This window comes from Cyprinodon variegatus, unplaced genomic scaffold (assembly GCF_000732505.1).
Source record: "Cyprinodon variegatus isolate N-32 unplaced genomic scaffold, C_variegatus-1.0 Scaffold1416, whole genome shotgun sequence".
NCBI classification, from domain to species: Eukaryota; Metazoa; Chordata; class Actinopteri; order Cyprinodontiformes; family Cyprinodontidae; genus Cyprinodon; species Cyprinodon variegatus.
Genome location: NW_015151869.1, coordinates 57,366 through 70,018, shown reverse-complemented (window position 1 = coordinate 70,018; position 12,653 = coordinate 57,366). Strand labels below are relative to the sequence as shown.

Here is a 12,653-nt window from a genome sequence, read left to right as displayed (position 1 = left end):
AATGATGAAAAAGGGGTCCCTATGTCCTCCAGCAGTCTAAGCCTATAGCAGCAGAACTATAGAGATAGAATGAAGCAGAATGATGAAAAAGGGGTCCCTATGTCCTCCAGCAGTCTAAGCCTATAGCAGCAGAACTATAGAGATAGAATGAAGCAGAATGATGAAAAAGGGGTCCCTATGTCCTCCAGCAGTCTAAGCCTATAGCAGCAGAACTATAGAGATAATTCCGGACTGTAACTATCCTCTTCATAAACAAGCTGTAGATCTACAGGTGGCACCTCAAATTTCTCATATGCGTAAAAAACACTTTGCGATAAATCTTTTCTGATTCTAATAATTAAGACTTTTTTTTTTTATCAAAGTGGTAGAAATTGGCTTCCATATATTTGAGACATATTCCTGTCCAATTAGAGCAGCATAGATCTACACCAGTTAGTCATGAAACATTGGAAAGCATCTAGGGATAAAATAAGATAATTTATCTTTAACCGTGAGAAGGAACTTTTCACATCTCAGTAAACGGGACCAAAGGTCAGGTCTGCTTCAGATTTGGGATGAAGAAGATGTCGCAGACTGGACCTAACACGAACGTCCTGAAGAGTCAAATCTCTGAAATTTGCTCAACCTTCTTCCAGGCTTTTCCTTCCATAAACAGTCAAACGCGTGGATTTCCCACAATGCAACGGATGAAGACAACGGCCAATACAGGAGTAATGGTTTAAAGACTTCACTCACCCTCCATAAAGTAGGGCTCTGGCTCCAGCCTCCACAGAACCTGTCCCTTCTGGGTACCATTCACCCCGCGGTTCTTGGACTCCCAGACGTTGGCCACGCTTGTTTCATCTGTGGAAACACGTCAGGAATCATTCCATCTTTTCAGAATTCAAAGTATGTTTGTTAAGATGTAGCCATACACTTGAAGGCCATGCCCTGCTCTACTCTTTATTTATGTAAAGGCAGCTCAGAGGGCACCCTTGTACTCCCATTGGCTCTAAAGATGTGCTTTATGTCCATATGATTCAATTCCAGGTTGTGGAAACAGAAAACAAACTGCTTCATATTTGGACTCGGACACCTTGATAAACTCAAATTTTTCCGTCTACCTTCAGATCTGGGCCAAGACCAGGGCGGCATTGTTCGTAGATCAGACTATGGCATTTAACTCACTAAGAAGAGGGATTGCATGTCTCCCTGTTGGGTCCATCTCTACGTTTTAGATCCCAGTGATGCGGGTTTGGTAAAAAGGAGATTCAGACTACAGATTTTGAGGGCATGGGCAGTTCTAGACAAGGGCAAAACGGGGGCATTGGTGTTGCAGAACTGTTCATTACACCTATAGAGGCCTCTGTATTGAAGACATAATACTAAATACAATTCTCACTGTCTGAAAATAAATCCTGGACATCATGATTGGTACCTCAGATGGTTCGCCTTTGGGTCAAATTTCCAGGTACCTGGAGGTGAAATAGTTAGATAGCGACCGGGAGGCATCAGGGACAGAAGTCCGAGCCTCCTCAGTTAGCTCCTTTCGATGTGGAGGAGCAGTGACTCTACTCTGAGCTCCTCCTGGGTAACTGAGCTTCTCACCTGATCTGGAAGGGTGCGCCCTGCCACCCTGCGAAGGAAACTCATTTCTTCTGCTTGTGTTCGCGATCTTGTCCTTTCGGTCATTACCTAGATTTCATGACCATAGGTGAGGGTGGGAACATAGATGGATCAGTAAATCGAGAGCTTTGCCCCCGGACTCAGCTCCCTCTTCACCATCACAGTTCGATACAGCGACCGCATCAATGCCGATCGATGCCGCACCGATCCATCTATCGATCTCACGCTCCATCCGTCCCTCACTCGTGAACAAGACACTGAGATACTAAAAGTCCTCCATTTGAGACAAGGACTGACCTGAAGAGGGTAGTCCACCTTTATCCGGTGGAGAACCATGGCCTCGGATTTGGACGTGCTGATCCCCATCTCGGCCGCTTCACACTTGGTTGCAAACTGCTCCAGTGCACGTGAAACACACGTCAGAGCAAAATTTAAAGACCTCACTAAGGTGCTGTTGAAGCTAGTAGGGAGCCGTTATTCCCAGTGAAACCAGTCCAGAACCAACATTGGCTCTAAGGCGACTCGGTGAGGAAGAAGCCATGGGTTCAACAGCCACAGAGGAGTGGGCTGATTTAGCTGTAAGTCAAAATATCCGTTGGATAAACAGGGGGACATAATGGTGCGTTTTTGCATAAAACTCCATCCTCTGACATTAGGCAAGGAATTTGCACGATGAGCGACGGTGTGAATTCACACGGCAGGATAATGGCTCCTCTGTATTCAAATCTACTGGATGTTGGTTTCCCCTCAACATGGAAGATGTTGATTTTACGCAGTGCTTTAAGGACTATGGAAAGCCGCCAGCAGGTCCTTAAGAGACCCTGCCGGCTCAGAGAGTCTACAAGCTATGGCATAATGGCCGCCTTCCAGGGGAGTTTAAAGTAAGGTCAGATGGTTACAGTGCTAAGAAAGGAGGACAGGCATACACTATACCTACATCACTGTACTCAACTGTAGCTCAAACTGTACGAAGAAAACACAGGGTTTAAAAGTTCGCAGCTCAAAATGTTTGTTCTTCCACAGTACGGCCCAACGCTCTGATGTCATCTACTTGCTCAAACTGTACGTCTAAAAACCATACGTCGAACTTAGTGCCGAGAGATGTCGCTGGTCGGACTTGTTCATCTGGAAGAAGAAGAACAACAACTCCCTTGTTTGCACATGCAGAGTGCCCAAGAATCTGGTAAATCTGCTCATAGACGCTCGTAGCTCTGTTTCAACTGCAGGACTTTACGACTGAATTTCAAACATGTTTAATTTTCTCCTGAACTTACGATTCCTGATCGGGAGGTGGTCGTGAGAGGCTAATCATCCCTCGTTACACCCTGTACACTACAATACTTGGCCAGATTGAAAAATTCAAGCACGACTGGGGAATCGGCCAAAAAAGGGCAAAAAAATTGCACAGTGTATGCCTGGGGATGCACTGTACGATATTTTCAATCTTCATACTTAGCTACAGCTGTATGACGAAACCGCAGGGTTTAAAAGTTCGTAGCTCCCAATGCATGTTCTTCACTGCATGGCCCGGCACTCAGATGCGATCTACTGTCCCTCGTTACACCCTGTACACTACACGACACAAACGCACGATGAGGCTGAAACTCGGCCCAATCCAAAAAGTTCTTGCACACCCCACTCTGTCTTAACGCTACCTCAGAGCAGGAATATATAGTGTGGGGAGAGTTATAGCTATCAAGCACTAGGTGGCAGCAGCATGTTGTGTTGATGGGACTGGTGCACTTCACAAAATGGATTCAACAATGTAGAGAGAACATAATATGGATAAATAAAAGCAACATCAGAAGATTAAACCAGAGATTAAACCATGGGCACAATCAGGTCTTCCAGATGGACAATATCTCCCAATGAGCCATCGAAAAAGTGACAACGTGGCTTAAGGACAACAGAGTCCATGTTTTAGGGTCTCGGAGTCTTGGTCTCAGACTCGGAGTACATCAGTGACCAGAGAACTTGGAGGCCTAAGACCCCGACCCAGGTCCAACAGTTCAGTCCAGATGAATCAACTTCCAAAAAACTAGCAGAAGATTTGCCAATAAGAAGAAACTTTGTTGAAACAGTCTGACTTTCAATATTGATCAAATTCAGTAGCTCACCGATGTGGTACAGGCCGATCCAGTCTGTGGCGTCCACCTCCTCCTTTATGTCCCACGAGATCACCAGGTGGCCTTGGCCTAGAGTCAGCTGGTAGGTGGAGGCGGTGAGCGAGGAGCGGCTTTCAGAGGTCACCAGGTCCGTGTCGCTATTGGCCCGCTGGAGTCCCATCCCGGCTGATTCTGGTTGGGCCCCGGAAGAGGAGGAAGCCGATGACGACGAGGACGTTGAGGACACGGATGCAACTTGCACAGACAGACTGCCCAAGTTGTCCGGCCCCACCGTGTATGGCCGACTGTGCGGGGTGCGGCGCCTCACCGCCTGCAGGTGCTCGCGGGCACTACCGTTGGGTACCGCGGATGCTTGGAGCGGTGGCGAGGAGGAAGAGGCGGTAGCAGCCGCCGCCATCCCCGTGGCCGAGGCGTAGGAGAAAGTGGGAGGTGAGGAGAGCTGGTGGAGGTGGGGAGATTGGGGGCTGTGGTGATGATGAAGAGGGGAGGACGGGGCAGAGGAGTTCAAGGGTGACTGGGGACGGGGGTGAGGGGGGAGGACCGCGGTTGTGAGGGATGGGCGAATGGTGGAGGTTGGCGGAGAAGGTTCAAGAGAAAAAAAGAAGTCTTTGGTGCAGACAGAGAGGAGTTCTCAGGTTCATCTCATTCAGATGGTTGAATGGAGAAAACCTCTAATGAGTTCTTATCCAAAGCTTCATGTCAGTTTGTCTAGAACTGTTCCACTGTCATAAACCTCTGGGAGTCAGGATCCAAACTGTGGCATTCCTTAGCTCAGCAGGTGTGTGACTCCACCAGAACTCCATCATGGCGTAACAAGGAAGAGGCAGGAGGGGTAAGAACTAAAGGAAGGAGAGAGGACGCATCAGTTAGTCCATTCATCTGTCCAGGTGGACGGAGACGACAGGCGAATAACCCGCTGAGAGGAAAGGGCCCAAACCTACAGGAGAAAGATAAGAGGGAGGAAGGAGAAGAAAGATGGTCAGAAATCATCATTTAAGCTCATTTTCATTATGACCTGCTGGTATTCAAAAAACAAAAAAACAGTACAACTACGACGGAATATTAGCCTAGCCCTTCCTAGCCTAGCCGTAATACTACATCGTAGTATTTAGTTGAGTTTGTGTTATTTTTTATTCTTCCTCCCCCAAACGGGTTTTAGCTATAAGGTTTCCAGGGCCAGCATAGACTCCTTCTTTTAATCTGGTTATTTTTGTCCATAGGAACTTGTGAACTGAATAAACTGAGTGAAATCCATCCATCTCTGTTTATTTAACTGGGGTGAATAGTTGAATACTTTTTCCCAACTACAGAACCAAAGCATGAACTGAAAAACAACAGTTCTATTCCTTATGTATTCCTTATGGTTGTTTTAACATAACTAAATTTTTCTTGTTGGGATCTGGAGGTCTGTCTACTTTTCTCCACCAGAGGGCGTTCTAGGTCTCCTGGAGCTGGAGCTGACTGCACCACCTGCGGCTCGTTTGCTCATCAGGAGACCAGTACTTAAGGAGGCGGAGAGCTACACTCTGACGCCAGAGTGTTTGCCAGTTATGGTTAGCAAGCCTGAACAGAACATCCGCACAGAACAAGAAATTCTCAGACCGCAAATGACGCCCTGCTCCCACCTACACTCCCGGTCAACAGGTTTGGCTGTCCACTCGAGACATTCCCCTCAAGTCCATGTCCCGTAAACTCTCTCCTAGGTTCATCGGGCCATACAAGATTGAGTCTGTTATCAACCCGACTACCGTCCGCCTGCATCTGCCATCTTCACTCCGAATCCACCCAACATTCCACGTTTCCCAGATCAAACCTGTTCTGACCAGCCCTCTTTGCCCTCCGTCCGACTCCCCTCCACCCGCCCGGGACATTGATGGTCACCCTGCCTTGACCGTTCGCCAGATCGTGGACTCCCGTCGCCGGGGCCGCGGTTGGCAGTACCTGGTCGACTGGGAGGGCTACGGTCCGGAGCGCACTTGGGTTCCTGGATCCTTCATTTTGGACCCTGCCTTGATCGATGAGTACCATGAGTCTCTGCCATCTACTTCTTTTGGACCACCAGGAGGCGGTCGTTGAGGGGGGGGTACTGTTGGGATCTGGAGGTCTGTCTACTTTTCTCCACCAGAGGGCGTTCTAGGTCTCCTGGAGCTGGAGCTGACTGCACCACCTTCGGCTCGTTTGCTCATCAGGAGACCAGTACTTAAGGAAGCGGAGAGCTACACTCCGACACCAGAGTGTTTGCCAGTTATGGTTAGCAAGCCTGAGCCAACCTGCCTGTCTGAATTTCTGACTTCCTGAAAACCTGAACCTAATCTGTGTTGTCCTCTCTGCTTCCCAGGTTGAACCTGCCTGAAACCTGAAACCCTGAAGAGTTTCTCTGCTGGAAATCTGTCAGTCTGATCTCTGAAGAACCCTGGAGAATCAAACCTGTCAAAGACCTGCCTGCCCGCTCTCATTAGAATCTGAAAGGGAAACTCAAACTTGTTGCCTGCAAACTCTCAAACCAAGCTCTGCCTCCGGCAAGCCCTCAGCCTGCCGACAGCCTCTGGACCCTCCTGGTTCCCCCTCTCTGCCGCTCTGCTCAAACTCCAGATCAGGTACAGACCTGCACTCTCTCACCCTGCAAATTACCTGGACTTTAGCTAACCACTCTGTCCCCCTCTGCAGTGAACCCAGTCGTGACCAGTCCTGGATCTGATAACTCCTTGGATCTATTCTTTATTCAACTGTGTTGTTTCAATAAATCTTTGAACTTTTTCTCCTGTGTCTGTGTGTTCTGCATGTGGGTTAGAAACCTTAAACCAAACATGACATTTCTATCCTTAAACAAATGTTATAATCAGATAAAGTAAATCAGGTCCCACTGAATGTCTAAAAACATAAAGAAAAGTCTTAATGTGATAAATGATCCTTCCCTTTGTTCAAGGATGAAGTCATTGTGGTTATTAATATTTTATAGTTCATTTTCAGCAGCTATTAAACACATGAACCCAGCGGGTAAAAATAGCACGCAGCCGACCAGCAGCGAACTGATATGTGGATGCGTCGTAACGTCATATCAAAGTGTGCTTAACAGCTGTGGCTTTATTTTCTTTTTCTAAAAATAACGACACGCCAATGAAGTCCGATGGAAGGTTTAGCATCAAGATTAATCCAGGGAAAGGAAGGGGAGATTTAATCTGGACAGAAGGTTGTTTTTCCTAATCCACAGCTTCACCACCCGGCTCTGCTTACATCCAGCTTTATATATTGATTTTCAGGAAAAATCGGATTGGATGTCGCTGGTCGGACTTCAATGGGAATATTTATATGGCAGCAGATAAAACCCTAAAATCTTCATATAAACTTATATGAACATTTTTGTATTTTCAATTCATTGAAAAATAAAGCAAGTTGCTGAGATTTTATGAATAAAATACATTTTTATGTTTTTCTCACTTTTTACTAAATACTTAGTTTATTATTGTCATGTATACAGAAGAGGATTAGGGCCACTAAAAAAAAATTTAAAAAGTTAACTGTTTTTAAATATTATTTCAATTTAATATGGGAAAAAAGTCAGAATTCTGACTTTTTTTTCTCAAAATTCTAACCTTAATCTCAGAATTATGACTTTTTTTGTCAAAATTCTAATCTTAATCTCAGAATTCTGACTTTTTTTCCTCAGAATTCTCACTTAATTCTCAGAATGGGCTCTATGCACAGCTCCACTACTTCCTGAATTTAAGGCAGCTCCTTTGTTTCCTGTCTTTCATTACTAGACGAACTGATTAATCCAGGTGTGTCTGGCCAGTTACTTAGGTCATACACACCTGGATTAATCAGTGCATCCAATCATGAAAGACAGGAAACAAAGGAGCTGCATTAAATTCAGGAAGTAGTGGAGCTGTGCATAGAGCCTATTCATGATTTAATCATAGAATTCTGACTTTTTTTGTCAAAATTCTAACCTTAATCTCAGAATTCTGACTTTTTTTCCTCAGAATTCTCACTTGAATCTCAGAATTCGTGATTTAATCTTAGAATTCTGTCTTTTTTCTCAGAATTCTGACCTGAAAATTATTTTTTTTTCTTCTCCAAAGGATTCGGTTTTAGTCGCTGTTTAAGTTTTATAAATTAACTGTGGGTCTGGTTGTATCTAAATTATTATTTTTTCAAGGATCAGCCCCAGTTAAACACTAATACTGATGAAAAGCTTTGTTTTAGGCCATCGTCTGGCAGTAATGTGAAGGAAATTCTCTCCACATTGGGTCCTGATGAACTTTCTGTTTGGACTGCCCTGCTAAGCCCCGCCCACCGCGTCCTGAAATAGCCATTAGCGTGATTGAAGAACAATGAGGCGGCCTGGTGAGAGACACCAGCTTCCTGTCCCCCAGCAGGACGGTGACATTCCTGTGGCTCCGCGTGGGTTGGGGCCTCCCCGCCGTTCTTCCTCACTTTCTGCCCTTTTATTTTCCCTCCGTTCCTCAGGATGTCAGACGTGATGATCAGCTGAACCCAGAGACGCCATGATGGCTCTTTATGGGGTGCCGTTTGTGAAAAATCACAAGCAATATTATTTACTGTTTAATAGGAGCAAATTAGGGGAGTTACTTTTTCACTATGTCATTCATTCATTTATAAAAATCAAAGTTCTTAACTCAATTTTTATTATTTTAACTAAATATTTAGTTTGTAAAATAATATTATTTTTCTTAACAAGCTAAATATTTTGTTTTAAAACAAATATTTATTTAACAAGCTAAATATTTGATTTGCAAATAAAGTATTCAGCTAGCACCATGTTAAATATCTAACAAACTAAATATTTAGCTAGCATCAATATTTATTTAACAAACTGAATATTTAGTTTTAAGACAAATATTTATTTAACAAGCTAAATATTTGATTTGCAAATAAAGTATTCAGCTAGCACCATGCTAAATATCTAACAAACTAAATATTTAGCTAGTAACAATATTTATTTAACAAACTGAATATTTAGCTAGCATCACGCTAAATATTTAACAAACTAAATATTTAGCTAGCAACAATATTTATTTAACAAGCTAAATATTTGATTTGCAAATAAAGTATTCAGCTAGCACCATGCTAAATATTTAACAAACTAAATATTTAGCTAGCATCAATATTTATTTAACAAACTGAATATTTAGCTAGCATCACGCTAAATATTTAACAAACTAAATATTTAGCTAGCAACAATATTTATTCAACAAACTAAATAAGCGATATATATTTGTTAAAAAGATATTTAGCTTGATGGTAGCTAAATATGTAGTTAGCCTGGTACTAGCTAAATATTTAATAGGCAATTCAAATATTTAGTTTACTAAATATTTATTTTTTAAACTAATTATTTAGCTTTAAATATTAAGCTTTCTGACAATTATTTTTTTTATCTGACTAACAATGAACTAATATGTAGTTCAGAACTTACTTTCTAACAATCAATGAATGACATCGTGAAAAAATTGCTTGGAAAAAATAACTTCCTTACTTTTCTCTTAAAAAATGCTAAACATCCAAAAATTTTGACAGCTTTAACTTTACAAAAGGCACCCCATATTCTTAGACCGTCTGAACATCACATCCACTGATCTCTGTTTATTCCCTGGATGGCTGATTGATCGTTGGTAGTACGAGGGTGAAGTAAAGCCACCGGCCGCCATATTGGTACTCCCTAGTTAGACCGTCACAATGTAAACAATCTGCGCTACAGCATCGAGCAACCATGATGTTCTCATTTTCAGGGACTGAAGACTTTTAAAATAAAGATAAATTCATCACTTTGACACAGACTGGCTGATTCACAGCATCAGTAGATTAACTTATAATTAATAAATAGGCCCATCACATTGCATAGTTATTATGAAGTCAATGAAGTCTATAAATCATGTAATATAACATATTATACAAATAAATCACAATAAAATTAATGTGTCAATGGAGCAAAATAGTAAAGATGAGCCAAAAGAGCTAAATTGATGATGAACATGTATTATACATGGATTTATTACATTGTTACAGCAATTACATTACATTAAAGGCATTTTTATGGCGCAAACACCATGAGAGTGGGGAGTACCAAGATGGCGGCAGGTGACTTCAGTTTTTTCCGTCTACCAGCAATCCAGTGAATACATAGAGATCAGCGGTCACATTAAAGGTATAGAGGACGATCTTTTATTTCCAGGTGGATCACCCAAATAAGTGGACATCATGTCACAGCGGCCCGCTGTTGCCATAGGCTGCCGCTAACCAAAACAGACGACTAAAAGCAAAGATGGCGCAGGCACTGCGCAGTGGAGGCGGAGTCACATGACCAACAGGAAGCAAAAAGCAGTGATCATCTTTCCAAATGGTCAGTTCACTATAAAGCACTATAAAGAAGCTGCTAAGTAGCGATGCTAACCCAGATGCTAACCTCAGCTTTTTAACATTGGGACCAAAACATTAACCTGCAAGCCTTCCCTTCAACTTAAAGGTATAGAGGAAGATCTTTTATTTCCGGGTGGATCATCTCAATCAGTGGTCCTCCTAACTGTCAATCATTCTGGTAATCTGTTTACGTAAGGCCGTCGTACGCGCTCGTCCTCCGTTAGCTTTTTCTGCGTTCTTTGAAAATGGCTGAGGGTCGGAAGAGAAAAAGTGTCTGCGAAGTGCATGAGAAGAGAAGAAAGGCCTCAGAAGAGGCAGATATATCCCAGAATGCTTTGCACAGAGAGCTCTCCTCGCAAAGCATTATGGGATTTGCTGTCGCCAACTGACAGCGGCGACTATTAACAAAGATGGCAGTGGGGGCGGAGTCACGTGACCAACGTGGAGCAAAAAGCAGTGATCATCTGTCCAGTTGGTCAGTTGACTGAGTTCACTAAATAGTTTGCTCTTTATATAAAACAGCAACTTTTAAACTCGCAGCCTAATTAATTTTTTTAAAGAAACATGGCTCCTGCTCTGGGCTCCTCTTACATGCAGGGCGGGGGAGGCTCCTCTTTGCTGATTGGTGGGTTTATCAGCCAATCAGAGGGCTACCTCATCCCTGCCTTTCTGCTCTCTTTCTACCACGTTTTTCCTTCCACCAAACTTTCCATTAAAGTTGACTATTTATGTAAAAAACAGACTTTTAATAAAGAAAAGTGGGAAATTCTTCTTATTTCTATCGAAACCTTAATTTTCGGAATGAAATCCAGCTGATGGGAGAGAACCTATCAGAGTGACGGAGCAAACAGCTGGATAAACAGACCTGCAGCTCCAGGCCTGATGCCTTCCTAACCCTCCCGGACAGAACCTGCGCTGGATCCGAACCCACCCTGCTCCTCCTGCTGCTCCTCCTGCTGCTCCTCCCTGCAGCTCAGACAAAGGATGCATGCAGCTCCTCACCTCTGATCGGCTCTCTAATGGCGGAGCTCCGCAGGCCTCACCGGCTCCATCCTACTCCTCCAGGCGGGCTGGGAGCGCTCCAGATCCGGGGAAGGGGAGCTGCTGTCAGCCTAACCCTTCCGTTCCGGCCTGCTTCCTGCTGCAGGGAGAGAACTGCCAGCGGCCCGGGAAGGCATCACAGCAGGGCCTGGATGAAGGATCCACGGTGGGAAAACATCGGGATGAAGCCCACCCTCCTCCTCCTGCTCCTGCTGCTCCTCCCCCCGGGTTCCTAACCTGCGGGCCGCGGGCTCTGCGGGGCCGCGCTGCTCGCTCTGAGGGCCCCTGGTTTGTCTGACATGTTGGATTTACTGCAGGTGAAACATTTCATTACTGGAATCACAAACATTCAGGTAACAGAAAAATACATTTCAAATGGAAAATTCTATGGAGCGCCAAAGTTCAACAGTCCTCAATTAGGAGCAAAATTTATGGTTAATTAGCGCATTTTAGGAGAGAAATAAGGCAGTTATTTTCCCTATGTGATCCATTCGTTTATAGAAATCTTACTTTGTTAAATAAATATTTAGCTCCAAACTAAATATTTACTTTGCTAATTTTTAAATATTTAGCTTGTTTTAATAAATATTTAGCTCCAAATTAAACATTTAGTTTGTTAAATATTTAACAAACAAAATATTTTCTTTGTTAAATAAACATGAAGCTACAAATAAAATATAAAGCAGCCGGTGCTATGGCAACACAGCGATGCCCCATGGGCGTGGCTGTAGCTCTGCTAGTGCAGGTCAGCATTAAAGATTTGCCCGTTTCCTAAAACGGATGTAAACACTCAAACAAAACTGTTTCAAAGAGGACCTTCAGTTTTTTCCTGGTGATTTCCTGTCAGTGTGACAAAGACGTCGTAGGAGTCCTATAGAGATTCCCGGGCTTTTATTTTGGATTAGGTGTCCATGCCTGAAACTATTGAACGTTCTTCTATTCGTTTCCAGTCACACGTCACTTTTGGCAGAACCTACATATTTGGGTAAGTAACAAAATAGATAATATAACACATTTTGGGATACATTAAATAGTACCTTAGACATTTAAAGGGAAAAATAAAAAACCCTTTTAACAGGTTTCAAAAACAAACTCAAAATCTTCTATTCATCTTTATGTCATTATCAATCTGTTTATTGTCAACCATAAATTACATTGTAATTGAGATTTCAGTTCAGTACAAACCGTTCGTTTTCCGATGATCGGTTTGACGAAATAAACTAGAAAAACATTTGCCAAAAATATCCCAGATTATATTACTAACTGTAGTTCTTCTTTCCACCAGTAGGTGGAGACACGTTCACACGAAGCTTCATGAACTGTTTGGATCGTTGAAGCAATTAGGTCAAACGGTTCCATGAGGCTTCATCTCACCATCGCTACTAACCGCTAATGTGGCTAGTTCTACTACGACGGAGTATTAGGGCCAGGCTACAGACTTTTCTATTTAAGGAATAAAGTCGTAACATTACCAGCATAAAGTCGTAAAATTACAAGAAC

The 12,653-nt window shown here is 43.3% G+C and overlaps 1 protein-coding gene across 2 annotated transcripts in view; it reads right to left on the bottom strand.

The window, feature by feature from the left end:
• LOC107103297 (E3 ubiquitin-protein ligase HECW2-like) overlaps positions 1 to 11,390 on the bottom strand; it is a 39,612-nt gene extending 28,222 nt beyond the window's left edge. Inside the window, exons 1-3 of one of the 2 annotated variants that reach the window (XM_015402948.1) lie at positions 11,115 to 11,390; positions 3,723 to 4,668; positions 736 to 843 (exon numbers count right to left, since the gene is read on the bottom strand). In XM_015402948.1, the coding sequence (XP_015258434.1) occupies positions 736 to 843; positions 3,723 to 4,128 (514 nt within the window). In that variant the 5' untranslated portion in view covers positions 4,129 to 4,668; positions 11,115 to 11,390. The remainder of the gene's footprint in view (positions 1 to 735; positions 844 to 3,722; positions 4,669 to 11,114) is intronic. The other variant, XM_015402949.1, reaches the window with a different exon arrangement.
• Between the last annotated feature and the right edge of the window lie 1,263 nt (positions 11,391 to 12,653).